This window comes from Gorilla gorilla, chromosome 18 (genome assembly GCF_029281585.2).
Source record: "Gorilla gorilla gorilla isolate KB3781 chromosome 18, NHGRI_mGorGor1-v2.1_pri, whole genome shotgun sequence".
NCBI lineage: Eukaryota > Metazoa > Chordata > Mammalia > Primates > Hominidae > Gorilla > Gorilla gorilla.
In genome coordinates, this window is record NC_073242.2 from 104,748,419 (window position 1) to 104,768,430 (window position 20,012).

General features: G+C 58.2%; 1 protein-coding gene across 3 annotated transcripts in view; it reads left to right on the plus strand.

Annotated features, from left to right (window-relative positions):
• Window positions 1-20,012, plus strand: part of LOC115930163 (serine/threonine-protein phosphatase 2A regulatory subunit B'' subunit beta-like) — a 58,005-nt gene that overhangs the window by 24,936 nt on the left and 13,057 nt on the right. For all 3 annotated transcript variants that reach the window (XM_055366515.1, XM_055366513.1, XM_055366514.2), the window contains exons 3-10: window positions 13,477-13,580; window positions 13,835-13,937; window positions 14,769-14,843; window positions 15,281-15,367; window positions 15,906-16,062; window positions 18,164-18,212; window positions 18,688-18,777; window positions 19,140-19,315. In XM_055366515.1, the coding sequence (XP_055222490.1) occupies window positions 13,477-13,580; window positions 13,835-13,937; window positions 14,769-14,843; window positions 15,281-15,367; window positions 15,906-16,062; window positions 18,164-18,212; window positions 18,688-18,777; window positions 19,140-19,315 (841 nt within the window). The remainder of the gene's footprint in view (window positions 1-13,476; window positions 13,581-13,834; window positions 13,938-14,768; window positions 14,844-15,280; window positions 15,368-15,905; window positions 16,063-18,163; window positions 18,213-18,687; window positions 18,778-19,139; window positions 19,316-20,012) is intronic.

Sequence of the window (20,012 nt, forward strand, 5' to 3'; positions counted from 1 at the left end):
GGCGCGGCCGAGGCGGGTGCGTGTCACAGGAGCGTGAGTGAAGCGGAGCGGCCGAGGAGGGTGCATGTCACACGTGTGCGGAAGCGGCCCAGGTTTTCTCTGAGGTTATAGTTGTGGTCTGAGGTTTGCTGTCTGGTTGCTGCTGTGTGAATTCTTAATCATCTGAAACCCGAGTGGGAATTCCGTCTGCATTCTCATCCTGAGGCTGTGAAGAGTGCAGGCCCGCCCTTTGCCACCCTCCCCTTCTCTCCCCTCCGGGGCCAGTGGCGCCAGCTCTCGTGGCTCTCAGAGGCCGTTCTGCACCCTCCTGGCCATGCCCATTTCTGCCCAAGGAGCGGCCATCCCAGGCTGGGCAGCTGTGGACCCCTGTCTCCTGGCAGCAGCCCCATGGGCCCATTTCTAGACTCACCCTGAGTGCTGCGGCGCTGCGTGCATCATTCGCCGCCTGCTTTCCTTCTCAGCTGCATGCTTTCCAGGCTGACCGCGTGAACGCCCGCAGATGGAGCACACTCAGTTTAGTGTCTGTGCGTTACCAAGGCAAGGCCTACACCAGATGCGTGTCTGGACCCCTGGTGGGCGATTATGTTTCCAGGGACCTGTGCCCGCATCTCCAGCCTCCTACCCTCCACGTGGAGTCGCTGGGCAGCGGATGCTCCCACTTCTCCGGGTCAGAGCCCCAGAGCCTCGGTGCACGGTACATGTGAGCCCCTCACGGTGAGACCCCTGCCCCCCGGCCCTCTCCAGCTCTGCAGCTGTGAAGGGGGTCCTCGGGAGTGAGCAGGTTTTTGTTTTTTGGGTTTGCTTGTTTGAGACAAAGTCTTGCTCTGTCGCCCAGGCTGGAGTGCAGTGGTGTAATCTCGGCTCACTGCAACCTGCACCTTCTGGGTTCAAGTGATTCTCCTGCCGCAGCCTCCCAAGTAGCTGGGACTGTAGGCATGCACCACCATGCCTGGCTAATTTTTATATTTTTAGTAGAGATGGGGTTTCACCATATTGGCCAGGCTGGTCTTGAACTCCTGACTTCAAGTGATCCGCCTGCCTCGGCCTCCCAAAGTGCTGGGATTACAGGCGTGAGCCCCTGCACCTGGCCGGTTTTTGTTTTTTTAACTTATTAATACAGTCTATTAAATGAGTTGGTTTTCGGATGTTAAACCAGCCTTGCTTCCTGGCATAAATTCCGCATGGTCGCTGTGTCTCATCTTTTTTATATGTTGCTGGATTCCAATAATTTTGCAACTGGATTCACAGAGAAGACAGTGCTTGGTAGTTTTCTTGTGAGTCCTTTGTCTGGTTTTGGTTTTAGGGCAATACGGGTCTGAAAGAACACATTAAGAAGTGTCCCCGCCCTTTTTCTATTAGGGATTGTGTTTTTAAAGTATTTTAAAAAGTTTTTTATAAATATGTAAAAACCTCCATGGTTACAAAGTGAACACTAACAAACCAGACACATTCAGATAAGTCCAGGTTCTGTCCCTGTCTGTGCTGTTTCTACCCCGGAGGTAATAGTTTCCATAGCTTTGGTTTATCCTCTTATTGTTATTTTAGCTTTTAATATGAGCAATTATGTACAAATATATGTATGACTATGAACATACATACTTCTTGCATTTCTTAGAGAAAAATTAGCATGCTGTTGTACACTTGCATATTTGTTTTTGCTAAGTCACTCGGTATTTGTAGAGGTGTCCCTGTCTTGTACGGCAGTGTGGGGCCATGAAAGGACCAGATAAGTCACAACCATGCAAAACCATCTTCCAGTAAAAATTAGGATCATTCTATAATCATTTTTGTTGAAATATTAGAAACTTTCTTATAGTCGGTTGCAAACATGTAGTGAATGAAAAGAACTAATATTTACCTAGTATGCTGTAATTTAAAACACCAGAAACATTAAGAATTGTTTTATCTCTCAGTAAAAACTTGCCAAAAGTAGTTACAGCAGTGCCATCTCCTTGTCCCGTGTGGAGTTAGCACCTGCTCCGTGCCCTGGCAGACTCTCTCGACTTTACACGCCTTGCTCAGCTTCCGCGTTTTATCCTTGGTGCTCTTGAAGTTGTGGGGTATCTCTGAGAGTTCCTTCACTGGGAGGTCTCTTTGCTGGCATTCCGTCTGCTGGGACACCTTCATCCTTTTCAGTACAGCCTTCGTTGTGTGGAGAACTCACCCTCGCGGAGTGTGCCCGGCCCCACCCACACGGTCTCTGCACGCCTTGGGCTGGGTCAGTCACCTCTTTTGCAGCTCACGTGCTGCGTCCGCTTCGGGTCCTACAAAGCCACTCGCGCAACACAGTGAGGTTCCTGCATGGGACCCATGTATTCCCCTGAGTGCTTCCCCGCCACGGCGCCCCCCCCCCGCGCCCCCACGCGGTGCTTCCCCGCCAGGGTGCCCATCCCCACGATGCTTCCCCGCCACAGCGCCCCTCCCCACGCGGTGCTTCATCCCCACGGTGCTTCTCCCCCACGGCGCCCCCTCCCTCCGTGGTGCCGCCCCCCACAGCGGTGCCCCCCCCCCCAACCCCGCGGTGCTTCCCCGCCTCGGCACCTGGTTCTCCCCCGCCTCGGCACCTGGTTCTCACGTGCGCGCTTCATGTCGTTTTCCTTCCAGGACTCAGTTCTCGGTGTCACCTCGCTACCACGCACCGCGGCACTGGCCTTGGTGGCCGTCTAAGGTAGTGAGGCTTTAAGACTTGAAAGAACTTGGTCCGTTGGCTGGATGTCACGTTTGGTGGTAAAAAGCAAGTTTTCTCGTTGTCTTTGATGCCCCAGAGAAGCAGGGTGACCTGGGTGTGACCCAGCAGGGCAGGGGAGAGTTCTGAGACTGAAGTTGTGTCGCTTGCAGTGTCTGCACCGCTGGGAGTCCGAGAGACACCTCCACAGGCCCCACTGTCCATGCACGCACCGACCCGGCCCTGCAGGCAGAGAGCATGGTGCTCGGGCACCCACGGTGACTGTGGGCAGAGGCCAGCAGGGTGTGCACTGTCGCGACTTAATCCACCTGCGCTGTGGCGGCAGAACGCTGTGAGCGTCCAGCATGTGTGGGGGCCGCAGGCAAACTTCAGCTTCCCCGAAAGGCTGCTGAGCCTGTCTCGGTGGCGCCCAGCTCACCGCCATGTGCGGATGTCCGTCCACGTCTCCATCGTGTGCCTTTGGGATGGTTTTCTGTGAGCCGGGCCCCCGGCCCAGGGGACGAACAAGTAGGGGTGGCATCATCACGCTTCCCTGCGTGAGGCCCGCGCCGTTTCGAATTCTCCGTCGCGTGAGTGAGTGAGTGAGGGCCTGGAGTCACAGCCCACGGCGTGTTGTCAGGCGGGTGGACTTTGGCCGGCGGCTGCTTGAGAACTCACATCTGAGGGGACTTTGAGTTTGATGAGGGGGGTTCCCCCGTGGATCTTAGCCGTGGCCGTGCAGCGAGGTCCGTGTGTGCCTTCTCCTGGCCCGGTTGTTCCTGTCTATGTGAGTCAGGGCTGATCTCATACATCATTTCCTCCCTTTCATCATTTTCACTCCTCTGTGTTTTCTCTGAAGCCATTTGAGAAAGAATCATCAGCTCCTTCCCCTCCACCAAACTCCACCCCCTAGGCTGCCCCCACAGGAAAACACACTTTTCTCTTTGTTAATTTCCTTTAAACGTTGTTGGCTAATTCAAGGTTTTCATTTATTGAAACTATTTTGATGATTTACATTTTTTCTAAAACAATTTTTTGCATAGCTTAGAAATTTCTTGCTCCTAAAGCTTTTGTCTTGTATGATTTACAAAATCTTGATCATATCTGCATCATATATAGACACTTTCTTGACAGAATCATTTATTTCTGGTTCCTTTCTTGATCCGTCATGCTACACAGTAACGTATATCTCTTTCAGTAAGCAGCTGTCAGTGTTACAGATTATTTCAGTTCTTTCCCTCATGAATTTCTACGGTCATCTTTTTTTACATACATTTCCTTCTGTCATTTTTTTTAGTTTATTGAATAGTTTTTTGTTTTGTCAGCTGTATTGTCATATAATTACACACACTAAGATTCACCAATTTTAAGTGTACAATTTGATCCGTTTTGGTAAAGCACACACCTTTTGTGCCTCATCAGTCCCCCTCTTTTCTCCCTGGCCCGGGCCAGCCGCAGATGTGCTTCCGGTCGCTGTAGCTTTGCCTCTCTTAGAATTTCACATGAGGACTCTTGGAGCATTTTGTCTGTGGTTTCTCACTTCTTCCTGGCAGCATCTTTATTTTAAATTTTATTTTGAATGGACAAGTAATATTTGCGTATACAGGGTACAGCAAGATGTTTCGCTATGTGTGTGTTGAGGAATGATTAAGTCCTGTGGTGTGGATACTGTGGGGCTATAGCTGTGTGGCTGGCCAAGGTGTGGATACCGTGGGGCTCGCTGTGTGGCTGGCGGGGTGTGGATACTGTGGAGCTCGCGTGTGGCTGGCCGGGGCGTGGTGTCTGTGGGGTTCACTGTGTGTCTGGCGGGGTGTGGTTACTGTGGGGCTCGCCGTGTGGCTGGCTGGGGCGTGGTGTCTGTGGGGTTCACTGTGTGTCTGGCGGGGTGTGGTTACCATGGAGTTCACTGTGTGTCTGGCGGGGTGTGGTTACTGTGGGGCTGGTGGGGTGTGGATACTGTGGCGCTCACGTGTGGCTGGCCAGGGCGTGGATACTGTGGGGCTCACTATGTGTCCCTGGCCGAATGGGCAGTTTGTTCTTTCTATCACTGAGTAGCTTCTGCTGTGTGTGTGCTCCATCTCTCCCCTGTTCCGGGGTCGATAGACGTCTGGTTGCTTTGGTTTTTGCCTGTTGTGAGTAAAGCTGCTGTGTGTGTGTGCACTGATTTACGCAGACATGCTTGCGTTTTCCTGAGGTGATTAATACCACAGAGGTGAGCTCTGCCTCATCTGGTGGCCACATGTTTAGTTTTGTAAGAAGCTGTAAAACTGCTTCCAGGGCCCAGGAGTGGTGGCTCACTCCACTAATCCCAGCACTTCGGGAGGCTGAGGTAGGCAGATCACCTGAGGTCAGGAGTTCGAGGCCAGCCTGGCCAACATGATGAAACCCCATCTCTACTAAAAATACAAAAATTAGCCAGGTATGGTGGCGGGCGCCTGTCATTCCAGCTACTCGGGAGGCTGAGACAGGAAAATCGCTTGAACCCAGGAGGTGGAGGTTGCAGTGAGCCAAGATCGCACCACTGCACTCCAGCCTGGGCAACTAAGCAAGACTGTGTCTCTAGGCAAAAAAAAAAAAAAAAAAAAAAAAACGTGCTTCCGGGGTGGCCCTGAGTGACGCATTTCCAGGCAGCAGCGTTGACCCCTGCGGGCACGTGGCCACACGCTTTGCCTTTAGCCGTTCTGCGTGTGTGCAGGCGTCCCGTCCTGGCTGCACTCCTCATTTCCCTGATGTACGTGTTGACCACCTTACGTGTTTCTTTCTCATCAGTTTGCCTTTTTTTCATTTTGGGGCAGCTGTGTTGAGATATAACTGATGTGGGATGCATGGTGCGTGTGGAAGGTGCAGTTCAATGAGCTTTGACGTCCGTACCCACCCGTGAAACTATCCACAGCACCAAGACAATAGGTGTCCCTGCATCCTTGCGCTTGAGCGGGCACGTGCGCTGGACTTTTCTCTGCTGCTTTCTGACGCACGCCTGCCCTCATCCCACGCTACCTCAGGCCTCCTTTCTGTCAATATAGATTAGCCGGAATTTTCTGGAATTTTATGTGAACAGAATCGGACAGCAGGCACTTTTTTTATTATGGGAAAATTCACATAACAGAATTCACCACCATAACCATTTGGAGCACAGAGCTCAGAGATGTTTGTTGCATATACAGCACGGTGTTCCATGTGCGTGTGTGGAGGGTCGGATCGCGTGGTGTTCCCTGTGCATGTGCAGTTCCACTTCCGGCTTTCTGGGGAACCTGCACGCTGTCTTCCCGAGTGGCTGCACCGTTGTTCGTTCCCACTGTGTGAATTTTAGAACCGGCCCCTCCATTGCTACGACAGCCTGCTGGGATTGCGTCGGCATCCTGTTGACTCTAGATGAACTCGGAAGAATCTCAACCATATTGAGGCTTCCGTCTCATGAACGCGGTCCAGCTCTCCCTTATTTCAGGCATCTTTCACTTCTTTCAGTACGCCTCGTAGTTTGGTCTTGTTCACGGTTCATCACATTGATACCCAAGCATTTCCTGTTTCTAATGACACTGTACGTGGTATTTTTTTACTTTAATATGATTGTCAATTGTGAATGTTGAGAAGCACTGTTAGTTTTTATATGTGGACTTTGCATTTTCTGACCAAGTTTAACTCAGTCATCAGCTCTACCAGCTCAACCTTTAAGTCCGGCAGAGTCTCTAACGCACGGTCAGGTCATCTTCAGGTGAGCACAGTTCAGCCTTTCTCTTCTCGTCTGCATCTGTGTCTCCTCCCTGACTTTCTGTACACAGGCTCGGCCTGCCAGTGCAGTGCTGGAGAGCTGTGGAGAGCACGCCCCTTCCCGCCTCGGGCTCAAGTCGTCCCTGACGCAGCGGCCCTGCCTGGCGTCCTTCATCAGACTCAGGAGGCCCCTTCCCTTTTGGTTTCTTGTTTGCTGGGAGCTCTTGTTTTTTTTTTTGAGACAGGTTCTCATTCTGCCCCCGGGCTGGAGTGCAGTGGCATGATCTCAGCTCACTGCAGCCTCGACGTCCTGGGCTCCAGTGATCCACCCACCTCAGCCCTCCCGAGTAGCCGTGACTGCTGGCACCCGCCATCACACCTGGCTGATTTTTTCTTTTTTGGTAGAGACAGGGTTCTGCTACGTTGCCCAGGCTGGTCTGGAACTCCTGGGCTGGAAGGATCCTCTTGCCTCAGCCTCTCAAAGTGCTGGGATGATGACAGGCATGAGCCACCACGCCTGGCCTCAGTTTACTTTTTAAAATTATAAAAGTGCCTTGAAGTTTGTCCGGGATGCTAGGTGTGTATTTCTGCGTGTATTGAGGGGGCAGTGAGGTTTTCCTTTGGTCCTCTAAAAGGTGAATGGACCTGACTGAGTCTGAGTGTGAAGGCAGCCCCGGTCCTTGGGTGAGCCCCCGGTCCGGTCCCTGTTCCACCGCAGCGTGTCACGCTTCTTCTGTGCATCAGCTGTGCATTGCCCGGCCACGCAGGGGTAGCGTCTGCGGTCATGAAGGACTGGTCTTGACCTGACTGACGTCTCAGCGTGAAGGCAGCCCCAGTGTTTGGGTGAGCCCCCGGTGTTTGGGTGAGCCCCCTGTGTTTGGGTGAGCCCCTGGTCCCTGGGTGAGCCCCCGGTCTTTGGGCGAGCCCCTGGTCCCTGGATGAGCCCCGGTCTTTGGGTGAGCCCCCTGTGTTTGGGTGAGCCCCAGTCTTTGGGTGAGCCCCCTGTGTTTGGGTGAGCCCCTGGTGTTTGGGTGAGCCCCAGTCTTTGGGTGAGCCCCTGGTCCCTGGGTGAGCCCCGGTCTTTGGGTGAGCCCCCGGTGTTTGGGTGAGCCCCTGGTCCCTGGGTGAGCCCCCAGTGTTTGGGCGAGCCCCCGGTCCCTGGGTGAGCCCTCAGTCCCTGGGTGAGCCCCCGGTCTTTGGGCGAGCCCCTGGTCCCTGGGTGAGCCCCAGTCTTTGGGTGAGCCCCCAGCCCCCGATCCCGGGTCCACCACACGGTGTCACACTTCTCCTATGTGTTGGGTCCACATTGCCAGGCCTTGCAAGGGGTTGCATCTGCGCTCGGAAGGACTGGCCTGCGGTCTCCTTTTCTTGTGATAGCTTGGTCTGGTTTAGCATCGGGGGGATGCTGGCCTCGGAGAGTTGCTTGGAAAATGTCCTTTAGAATTCACTTTTCTGGAGCCATTTGTTTAGAATGGGTGTTATTTTTATTTGAATGTTTGGTAGAACTCATCAGTGAAGCCATTTGGGACAGTTTTCTCTGTGGGAAGGTTTTTAACGACAGCATGAATTGTTTCAGTAAACACAGGCTGTCTGTATCATCTTTTCTCTTTTTTTTTTTTGGAGACAGAGTCTTGCTCTGTCACCCAAGCTGGAGTGCAATGGCACCATCTCACCTCACTGCAACCTCCACCTCCTGGGTTCAAGCAATTCTCCTGCCTCAGCCTCCCGAGTAGCTGGGATTACAGGCATGCGCCATCACGCCCGGCTAATTTGTGTATTTTTAGGAGAAACGGGGTTTCACCATGTTGGCCATGCTGGTCTCGAACTCTTGACCTCAGGTGATCCACCCGCCTTGGCGTCTCAAAGTGCTGGGATGACAGGCGTGAGCCACCGCGCCCGGCCACTGCCACCCACTTTTAGACCGTCGGATCTCACAAGAACTCAGGATTACGAGAGCAGCAAGGGGGCTGTCCACCCTCATCACCCAGTCACCCCCCAGCAGAGCCCTGCTCCAACACTCAGGATCACAGTTCTCCCTAAGACTTGGGTGGGGACTCCGAGCCAAAGCCCACCACTGGTTCATGTGACCCTGAAGACTCCTCCGGCTCCGCGATGTCACTCGCTCACGTAGCTCGGCAGCGTTTTCACACATCTTTACGTGTCTGCAGATTGTCCTCTTGTCCCGTCACCCGCCGAGAAACGCGTGCTGAACTTGCCGGCCGTGGTTGTGGCGTCCTCCTTTGTCCTCTCACACCCGTCGGTCGGTGTCGGCGTGCCCTGTGCGAGTGTAGACGCTCAGGACTTTGTCCGCCTCGTGAGTCCCCCGCTCAGCAGCACCATCACGTGGGCCTTGGGGCCGGTGGTGTTTCCTGCTCAGGGAGCTACTCTGAGGTCAGCAGAGCCATAATGGAATAGGGTTCAGCAGTACACGGGCAGACGATCCACACAGAGCAAGGTGTGTGAGTCCCACACGCGTGTGCTGAGCGAGGGAAGCCAGGTCTAAAAGTCCGCAGATGGCCGGGTCCCGTTGCCGTGTCCTGGAAAAGGTGAACCGGAGCCACAGGGAGGAGGCCTGGGGGCCGTCGCCGTAGCGGACTGCGGAGGGCCGGAAGGGACTGTCAGGGCTGGCGGCCTCGTTCCCTGTCCTGGCCGTGCGGGTGGGCATGCCGCTGCGTTGCCGGGCCCCACAAGGAGTCGGTCTTCCTGTGTGTCGATCACGAAAAGACTTTTAAAAGTCAGATCAGGGTGTCTGATGTTTTATTCCCTTTCTGATAAGGATTTTGTAACATTCAGGTAAAACTGCTTTCCTTTGTATCGTTTGCATTTTAGAGTTGATTATCTCCATTTACTTTAGGATTATTTTAAATTATGAGCTAATTCATTTGGAGGTAATTTTCGGGTTTGGTGTGGTGGGGGGACTGTGTGCCCAGCACTCTCCCGCTCAGTTCTCATCCCCCAGACGCCGGGGGTGCAGCTGTCTCTGGTTGCAGTGTCATCCCTGTAGTCCCAGCACTTTGAGAGGCCAAGGCGGGAGGATGGCTTGCGGCCAAGGGTTCCAGACCAGCCTCGGCAACATAGTGAGACTTCACTGTAGAAATTTTAAAAATTACCCAGGCATGATAGCGCACACCTGTGGTCCCAGCTACTTGGGAGGCTAAGGTGGGAGGATTGCTTGAGCCCGTGAAGTTGAGACTGCACTGAGCTGTGATCACACACTGCACTCCAGCCTGGGCAACAGCAAGACCGTGTCTCGAAAAACAAGTAAAATAAAAAATGGATCACGCTGTGATCACACACTGTACTCCAGCCTGTAGGTCTGGACACATTAGACGCTAGCCTGTAGGGCTGGATAGATTTGATGCTCCATCCCTGCCACTGGGTCATTACGGTGTGTCTTGCACACGGTGAGGAGCACAGATGTGAAGGCTCACACATCCCCCCATCCCTGGGTGTTGAGCGCTTGGGGTTTGAAACCTGCACAGCCTGTGAGCCAGAATGGTCTCATGAGGTCAAAAGCGTGGGACTAGCACCAGCCCGAGGGCCCGGTGCTGCACCCAGCTCGTTCCCTCCCACCGCACCGGGACGCCCTTCCAGGTGGCCAGGGCTGAGCTCCGTCAGGAGCCTCATCACGGGAGCCGGCACGTGCCTGTGCGTCCTGCAGGGCCTGGCCCCTCCAGCTGCACAGGTGCGCCAGCCGGAGAGCGTCCTTTCCCATAGCTGCACTGCAATCCCCGCTGTGGCGCGCAGCCCCCTCCGCAGTCCCCCACGCCCTCCGTGGTCACTCCCGCCCTGCACCTGTCAGGACGACTCTGCCACAGTTTATTCCTCTAGTCCCTGCTCTCACGTCCGGCTCCTCTCGCCTGGGGCACCGTGAACCAAGCAGCCGACATCCCCATCCGTGCAGGCTCTCACGGGCACAGGCCCTCTTCCCACTGGTGTGCTTCTGGGAGGACGGATGCCCTGGCCGGGCCATGGGGCTTTATGCTCAGCCGCCCCGTGGGCCGCTTTCCCGGCAGTTGCGCGGCGTCCCAGTTCCCCCAGCAACGCGGAGGACACCCAGCTGCCTGGCAGCCTCGCGGGGTCTGGCGTCTTCAGTCCTTTTTGTCTCTGCCGCGCGTGTCATGTTCTTGTTGCCACCTCTCCGTGCCCCGTGAACCCTGCCCTCACCAGCGCCAGTGCTGGGCGCTTCCCCTTGTCTACGGCCGCCGTGCACCCCTCTCCGGAGGGCAGCGCATGTCCAGACTCGGTCGTGTTCGGGCCTGTTTCTCACTGATGCTTAAAATTCTGCCTCTGAGTCCCTCATCAGAATCTCGCCTTGCAGAGACATTTCTCCCTCTGTGTCATGTCCTGTCGTGGTGTTTCCCGTGCTGGTAGCTGACCCTGAGTCCTGCGCTGGGGCGGTGCAGCAGGCCGCTCTCTTCCTTCAGGGAGTGCACGTGTGTCCCATGAAAGAAACCTTGGCCACGGCAGAGCCGTGCAGCGTCACTCGTTTCCTTCCAGGAGGGCCGCTGTTTGGCCTTTCACCCTTCGGGCTGGGATCCCCTGGTATTCAGTTTGTGTGAAGTGTGTTTGCCTGTGGATATTCCACGGGGCTCTGTCCCAACTCACTTCCTTCCCTTGCTCTCTTAGGCCACCGGTGCCTGACGGAGACTGACTGAGTCTTCATTACTCTGACTTTACAGGAAGGGTTGAAACCGGGCGGTAGGACTTATATCCACCAACTTGGTCCCCCTGTGAGTTCTTTTGTGTTCCCTGGTAAGTTTTCACATGAGCCTGTCCGTGTATACTACAAACCCCAAAACAACAGGCCCTCGGTGCATGTGGATGGGGATTGCTGGACTTTGGGTGGGGATCGCGTGGACTCTGGGTCAACAGAGTCGTCTGGAGGAAATTGCAGTCTGTGAACTCAGCAGTGAGGTCCACCTCACCACGTTGAGGTTGTCTTTAATTTCACCCAGCCGTGCCCTGCAGTTTGCTTTGTAGACACTGTGTGTGATTTTTGTTCCATTTTTTCGTAGGTTGATTTTTCATGCTCTTGATAGATGGCATTATTGAAGATTTTATTTTCTAGTTGTTTGTTGCCAGTATATTGAAATAATTTATTTTTGCATATTGTCCTTGGATGCAGCAACTTTGCTGAAGATACTTATTAATTCCCGTATTTGGTAAGCATTTGGATTGTCTACACAGTGTGTTGCTTGTGAATTATGACGATTCTGCCTCTTCCTGCCTGTCGGCGTATCTTTCAGCCTTTCCCTTGCCTGCTGCCCTGGCTCGGCCGTCCAGGCGGCCTTGGTGGTGACACTGTCTTCTTGTTCCCAGCACAGGGAGGAAGTGTTCGTGTGTCATCGCTGTCTGAGCAGCTGGGGTGTTTCGTAGAGGCCCTTTGTCTGAGCATTCAGGCTGCTGTCACGAAACACCATAGCCCGGGCAGCTCGTCACCAGCAAGACATTTACTGTTCACAGGTCTGCAGGCTGGAAGATCTCGGTGTGGCAGAGTGGTGCCTGGTTCATCGACGGCGCCTTCCCGCTGCGTCCTCACGGGGTGGAAGGGGTGAGGGAGCTCTCTGGGGTCCCTTAGAAGGGGACTCATCGCATTCATGAGGCCCCACCTCCCAACACCATCGCCTCGGGGGAGAGGATTTCAACACGTGGATCTTGGGGACCCAGGCATTCAGGCCATAGCACCCTTTATGAGAGTAAGAGTGTCCCTCCTGATTCTGGTTTCCTGGTCTATTATTATTATGATTTTTCAGTTATTGCCGAGTTGGACTTGCTACTGTGTGTTCTGTGTGGGATTTCTGCCTCTGCTCTCCAGTGATAACTGGCCTGTGACTTCCTGTGTCCCTGACCGCGTCCAGGCTGTGCCAGCCTCGGAACAGGCACTGGGAAACGCCCCTCGTTTTTCTTCTCCAGGGGAATGCATGTGTGATTTCTTCCTTCAATGTTTGGTCGACTCATGGGAGCAGCCTTTGGGGGCTGGAATTTTCTTGGTGGAACAGTTTTAAATTATGGACACAATTTCTTGCAGAAACAGCTCTTTCAGATTTTCTATTGTAGTTTATTTTTTGACTTGTTCATCAGGGAGTCTGTTTCACCAGTCATCTGACTTATAGGCATAAAGTGATTCATGAGCATCCACTATCTGATGTTTGTAGGATCTGTAGTTACAGCTGACATGGCTAATCTGTATTTGCTCTCTTTTTTTTTTTTTTTTTTTTTTTTGAGACAGAGTCTCTCTCTGTCGCCCAGGCTGGAGTGCAGTGGTGTGATCGTGGCTCACTGCAACCTCCACCTCCCAGGATCAAGTGATTCTCCTGCCTCAGCCTCCCGAGTAGCTGGGATTACAGGCGTCTGCCACCATGCCAGGCTAATTTTTGTGTTTTTAGTAGAGACAGGGTTTCACCATGTTGGCCAGGCTGGTCTCCAATTCCTGACCTCAGGTGATCCACCCCCCTTGGCCTCCTAAAGTGCTGGGATTACAGCCATGAGCCACCGAGTCCAGCCAGGGTTAATTAATTTTTAAGAAATCTTTCAAATCATTGAGTTTTGATTTTGTTGATTTTCTGTTACTATTTACTTTTCGTTGCATCTCTGCCATGTATTTGTTCCTTTGGGGTAGAAGTGTAGACGATCGATTTTAAACTTTCCTTCCTCACGCGTGTATTTAAGGCTGTGAACCTGCCATGGGTCGCTGCTGTAGGTGCGTCCCACACATTCCATGAGATGTTTCTGTCGCCGTCCGATTCACCGCGTTGCCTGGCTGACGGGGCCATTTATTCCCATACTTACTGGTTCTTAGTACGTGCCGCTTGATTTCCAGACGCTGGGGATGCAGCCGCCTCTGGTTACAGTGCCCACGCGTGGTCTGTGGTCAGGGGAGACTGCGTGCCCGGCACTCCCACGCTCAGCTCTCGCGACTGTTTGAAGGCTGGAGCGAAAACCACGTTGAGTTTGCAGACGCCCGGACAGGCCTCGCTGAGCGTGCTGTGTCTTTCTGCAGCAGAGGGTCTCTGGGCAGCGTCGGTCAGGCGCGAGGTACGCAGCAGGAGCGCCAGCGTCCAGGCCCCGCTGACTGCCCACTCCTGCCCTCTCTGCCCCAGGCCTGCAGCTGCCCCCTCTACTGGAAGGGGCTGCTCTTCTATGGCGCCGGCGGGGAGCGCACGGGCTCCGTGTCCGTCCACAAGTTCGTCACCATGTGGAGAAAGTGAGTCCTGGGCTGGGCAGGGGGCTGTGTCGGGAGGGCAGAGGTGTCCCCGGGTCCCCGTGGTGCCAGGACGGGTGCCCCCTGAGGCTGCCGCAGTGAGAGGAGAAACCCTTATACGGGCACAGGCCTGGCCGTCCTGTGCGGCCACCTGCCACGCACCACGTGGAACACCACACACGTGTTCCCACCCTGCGTCTGTGGGGTCGAAAGCCACCCCCCTGTGAGGGTGGTGCCCAGTCATCCTGTCCTTCCAGAATCCTCCAGAACTGCCACGATGACACGGCCAAGTTCGTCCATCTGCTCATGAGCCCCAGCTGCAACTACCTGGTGCAGGAGGACTTTGTCCCCTTCTTGCAGGTGAGAGCCTGCGTCTATACCACAGGCCTTATCCCTCACGGGAGGGCTGGCGTCTACACCATATGCCTTATCCTTTACAGGAGGGCCCACGTCTACACCGCACACCTCATGGGAGCGCCCGCGTCTACAGCGCATGCCTCACGGGAGGGCCGGCGTCTACACCGCACGCCTCATGGGAGGGCCCGCGTCTACACCGCATGCCTCACGGGAGGGCCCGCGTCTACACCGCATGCCTCACGGGAGGGCCGGTGTCTAGACCACACGCCTCATCCCTCACGGGAGGGTCCGCGTCTACACCGCACACCTCATGGGAGGGCCCGCGTCTACACCACATGCCTCATCACTCACGGGAGGGCTGGCGTCTACACCATACGCCTTATCCCTCACGGGAGGGCCCGCGTCTACACCGCATGCCTCACGGGAGGGCCCGCGTCTACACCATACGCCTCATCCGTCACGGGAGGGCCGGTGTCTACACCGCACACCTCATCCCTCACAGGAGGGCCCGCGTCTACACCGCACACCTCATGGGAGGGCCCGCGTCTACACCACATGCCTCATCACTCACGGGAGGGCGGGCGTCTACACCATACGCCTCATCCCTCATGGGAGGGCCCGCGTCTACACCGCACACCTCATGGGAGGGCCCGCGTCTACACCGCATGCCTCACGGGAGGGCCGGCGTCTACACCACAGGCCTCATCCCTCACGGGAGGGCCCGCGTTTATACCGCACACCTCATGGGAGGGCCCGCGTCTGCAGCGTCCACACCGCACACCTCACGGGAGGGCCGGCGTCTACACCGCGCGCCTCGTGTCTTCCCACCCGCAGGACGTGGTGAACACGCACCCGGGGCTGTCGTTCCTGAAGGAGGCGTCCGAGTTCCACTCGCGCTACATCACCACGGTGGGTCCCCAGCGGAGAGGCCGTCGGTTCCAGCGCGGGGCGCGGGTGTTTCTCCAGCGGCCGCCGCGGGGCTTCTGCGGAGCGGGGCGGGCGGGGCCCGGGGGTCCTGAGCTTTCGGAGGAGGCGGCCGCGCCCTGGGAGGGTCTCCGCCCGCCCAGGAGCCCGGTGTTGGGGGGACTCTGGTTTTCGGGGTGGCCGCGCCCCTTTCCCACCTGTCCTGGACCCGTGTAGCTCCGGGGCGTCCCCGGCCAGACCCTCCCCGCTTTCCGCGGCCTGGGGTGGCGCCTCCCGCAGGGCCCTTCCCGCTGCCCCCGCCTGTGCCCTGGCGGGCCCGGTGGGGCTGAGACCAAGGCCGCCCCTCTCCTGGCTCCCGGTCTCCGTGTGGGGCGGGGCTCCTGGGGGTCTGCGCACCCACCGCACTGACGGCGCCCCCGCAGGTCATCCAGCGGATCTTCTACGCCGTGAACCGGTCCTGGTCCGGCAGGATCACCTGCGCCGAGCTGCGGAGGAGCTCCTTCCTGCAGGTGCGGAGCGGCCCCCTGCCCCCTGCCCCCTGCCCCCTGCCCCCTGCCCCCTGCCTTGTCCCTACCTCTCCTACCTCCAGTCCCTTCCCTCCCCCCTCTCCCTCCCTCCCCCTCCTTCCCCCTCCCCCCCACTCCCACCCCCACCCCCACCCCCACCTCCACCTCCACCTCCACCGCGCTCCCAGCCCACCCCCAGGCCTGTGAGCACTGGAACCGCGCCGCCTGCGGTTGGGGGTCCACGGTTGATCTAGGAGGCGGGTGGGGCCGTACTGGGCACCACCCTGAGGGCGAGCCGAGCCCTGACTCCCCCAGAGCTGACCCCCACCCCCACGCCCGCCTAGGGAGCCACCCCCATGCTGGAACTCCCCCCACCGCAGAGTTGCCCCCACTCGGAGCGCCCCCGGCCCCAGCTGCCCAGTCCCCCCCACCCACGGAGCGGCCCCGCCCCGCCCAGCCTTCCCTGCCCCGCCCGCAGCCGGGCGGACTTGGGGCGTCCCCGCAGAGGCCCCGCGCTCAGGCCGCCTGGGTCCTTTGGCAGAATGTGGCGCTGCTGGAGGAGGAGGCGGACATCAACCAGCTGACCGAATTCTTCTCGTACGAGCATTTCTGCGTCATCTACTGCAAGTTCTGGGAGCTGGACACGGACCACGACCTGCTCATCGATGCGGACGACCTGGCGCGGCACAATGACCACGGTGCGCGGGGGCACAGGGGCGGGCGGGCCGCGGGGACACCGAGCACACCCTTCTCTCAGGGCCTGCGGGTCTGCAGCTGCCTCTCCTTCCGCACTCCCCGCTGTGTGTCTGCAGCTGCCTCTCCTTCCCCACTCGCCGCTCTGTGTCTGCAGCTGCCTCTCCTTCCCCAGTCGCTGGCCCGTGTCTGGGTCCCCGCGTGCGCCTCTGCCCGAGGCCTCTGCCTGCGGCCGTCTACAGGGTCAGTGTGGCCGCTGGTCCTGAAGCTCCTGGCCCGAGGGCCAGCAGCGCTGTGGGGCTTCCTTGTTAACACCCGAGCAAGGGCGGGCAGACCACACGCCTTCCCTCAGGAGCTCCAGGTTGCAGCCCCCAAGGCCTGGAGCAGTTTCCATCCAATCCCGGACTAGGTGGAGTCCCAGGCTTAGAGGTCGTTCAAATACCTCCGCGGGAGCTGGTGCCGCCCAGGTGTCCTCACAGCAGCCACCGCCTCCCGGCCCTTCTAAGAGTCATCCACACTTGCAGGAACTCAAAGCGACCTGTGGCCTGTGGGGCTGGAGTTTTCTAAAGGATTCCTTTAAGTGTGCTTTTTTTTTTTGAGACGGAGTCTTGCTTTGTCGCCCAGGCTGGAGTGCAGTGGCGCGATCTCGGCTCACTGCAAGCTCCACCTCCCGGGTTCACGCCATTCTCCTGCCTCAGCCTCCCGAGTAGCTGGGACTACAGGCGCCCACTACCACGCCCGGCTAATTTTTTGTATTTTTAGTAGAGACGGGGTTTCACCGTGTTAGCCAGGATGGTCTCGATCTCCTGACCTCGTGATCCGCCCGCCTCGGTCTCCCAAAGTGCTGGGATTACAGGCGTGAGCCACCGCGCCCGGCCTAAGTGTGCTTTTTACCTCAAAAAAAGCATATGACCAAGACTGTTTCCGAATTACGGTGGCATCTGTTGTGTGTGGTCGACTCATATATGCCTGGTTCCCCGAATGTGAGCTGCACCCGTCTGCGTCTCCCGGGGCTGGTCGTGGGTCGCGTGGCTGCAGTAGATCCCTGCGTCGGACATGCACCTGAGCAGACGTAGCATTCCCTGGATTTGTCCTGCGCTCAGTTCAGGGAGCCACCTGCGCCCTGGGCCCCTACCTAGCCACGATGAGAGCACAGCTCCACAGCGCCGGCCCGTGTGGCCTGAGCCAGCACCTGCACAGCTGGGAATCGGCCCAGAACCAGGCGCTCACTGTCCCTGTGAACCCCCGGCGCGGCCCCAGCTTTCCGCGTTCCTCTGGATGGAGCTCACTCTCGGTCCCAGGGCAGGATGCCGTGTGCGGCCAGGCTGCGCTGTTTCTCCCGCACTGCGGCCTGAAGAGGGGGGCACCTTGGCTCATGCGTCCCAGGGACACCGGTGACCGCAGGGATGGCCGCCCAGGCTGCGGGACCTTCTCGTGGCGGCCCGAGCTGACGGCGACGGTGCTTTCACTCCCGCCTCTCGTTAGTGAGGTCTCCCTCCCGCCTCCTGTTGGTGAGGTTTCACTCCCGCCTCTCGTTAGTGAGGTCTCCCTCCCGCCTCTCGTTGGTGAGGTTTCACTCCCGCCTCTCGTTGGTGAGGTCTCCCTCCCGCCTCCTGTTGGTGAGGTCTCCCTCCCGCCTCCTGTTGCTGAGGTAGCACTCCCGCCTCCTGTTGCTGAGGTTTCACTCCGGCCTCCTGTTGCTGAGGTCTCACTGTCGCCTCCTGTTAGTGAGGTTTCACTCCCGCCTCTCGTTAGTGAAGCTTTGGTTGAAACGTGTTTGTTTCCGTGATCACACTCGAGGTCTCTCTCTCCGTCTGAAAGCTGAACCTTTGAGGCCTGAATATTCTGCTCTTTACAAGTCGGTCTTGGAGCCGCGGTCAGCTTTGCGCTCTGTGGATTTCACACTGGACTTGGCTCTGCTTGACGGGAAAGCGTGGCGGGCACCCAGGAGGGGCCGTGCAGGGGCATCGGGGCCCCGGGGCTCTCCCAGACCCAGGCCTCCTCTCAGCTTTTCGGTCCCCACCGCATCCAGTCTCGGCTCTGGGGGGTGGTGACGTTGGGGCCGAGGCACGGTGCGGGCTGCCCATCAACCCCATTCCTTTCCAGCCATTTCTACCAAGATGATCGACAGGATCTTCTCAGGAGCAGTCACACAGTACGTACGGCTCAGGCGCCTGACGGCAGCCATTGCCCCTGTGAGGACCCGGGTCCCTCTCCTCATCGTTGCCTGACATGAGCTTTTCGTGTCCCCACAGCGAGTGGCTGTCACCCCAGGCCCTGAGGAGGGGGGCACGTGTCTCTGTCACGTGAAACCCTAGTGGGGGGGTGGCACAAGACTCTGTCACGTGAGGTCTGAGGAAGGGGGTGGCCCAGGCCCCAGGTCGGGGGTTCTTGTCGGGCGCTGGGCCTGAGTGAGCAGTAACGAAGGTGCACTCCTGACCCCACCTGGATCTGGGGGAAACCCTCTGGCCATGGGGCCTCCACCTCCTCCCTGGAGGGGCAGGAGGAGGGGCAGGAGGACGGCCGGGCCCGGGGGGCTCCCCTCACCAAGGCGCGTGGGCAGGGGCTCCGTTTCTGTGAAGCTCTCCCTGACATGCATCATCGTCTCTCCATCCTGGCTTTGGATCTAGAGGCAGAAAAGTGCAGAAGGAGGGGAAGATCAGCTATGCCGACTTTGTCTGGTTTTTGATCTCTGAGGAAGACAAAAAAACACCGACCAGGTGGGTTCCTGCTGCGGCGTGCGTTTGTCCCGGTGGAGGGGCCGGGAGCCGCCCATGTGACATGTGTCCCCAGGCGGATGCCTGCACGCCTGCTGGGGGCTGCACGGCACAGGGGGACGCGTGCACGCCCGGTGGGGGCTGCAGGGGACAGGGACGCGTGTGCGCCCTGTGGGGGCTGCAGGGGACGGGGACGCGTGCGTGCCCGGTGGGGGCTGCAGGGGACGGGGACGCGTGCGTGCCCGGTGGGGGCTGCAAGGCACAGGGGGAACGTGTGCGCGCCCGGTGGGGGGCTGCCCCAGGGGCTGCAGGTCACGGGCTGGGAGGGCCCAGGGCAGGGGCTGACAGAGTTCGCTGTGCCGCAGCATCGAGTACTGGTTCCGCTGCATGGACCTGGACGGGGACGGCGCCCTGTCCATGTTCGAGCTCGAGTACTTCTACGAGGAGCAGTGCCGAAGGCTGGACAGCATGGCCATCGAGGCCCTGCCCTCCCAGGACTGCCTCTGCCAGATGCTGGACCTGGTCAAGCCGAGGACTGAAGGTGATGCCCCGTGAGGGCACGGCCCAGGGTGAGGGGACGGACGGGCGAGAGGACGGCCCAGGGTGAAGGGACGGACGGGCGAGAGGACGGCCCAGGGTGAAGGGACGGACGGGCGAGAGGACGGCCCAGGGTGAAGGGACGGACGGGAGGGAGGACGGCCCAGGGTGAGGGGACGGACGGGAGGGAGGACGGCCCAGGGAGAGGGGACGGACGGGAGGGAGGACGGCCCAGGGTGAGGGACGGACGGGAGGGAGGACGGCCCAGGGTGAAGGGACGTCCCTGTGAGGCGCTGTCCCTGCTGCCAGGGGACACTGGGAAAGGGCCGCAAGAACCTCCTATTCGGGGCGTCAACACCCCCCGAGGGTGACCTGGAGAACCTAGGGCCGGAGCTCACTGGGGATGTCAGCACTGGGCTGAGGGAGCAGTTACCACGTTCGTGCTGTTGTCGCTCAAGGCGGTCCTCCGCTCTCACCCCCCCCCCCGCTCCTCCCCTCTCACCCCCCCCCCGTCTCCTCCCCTCTCACCCCCCCCCGTCTCCTCCCCTCTCACCCCCACCCTCCGTCTCCTCCCCTCTCACCCCCACCCCCCCGTCTCCTCCCCTCTCACCCCCACCCCCCCGTCTCCTCCCCTCTCACCCCCACCAACCCCGTCTCCTCCCCTCTCACCCCCACCCCCCGTCTCCTCCTCTCTCACCCCC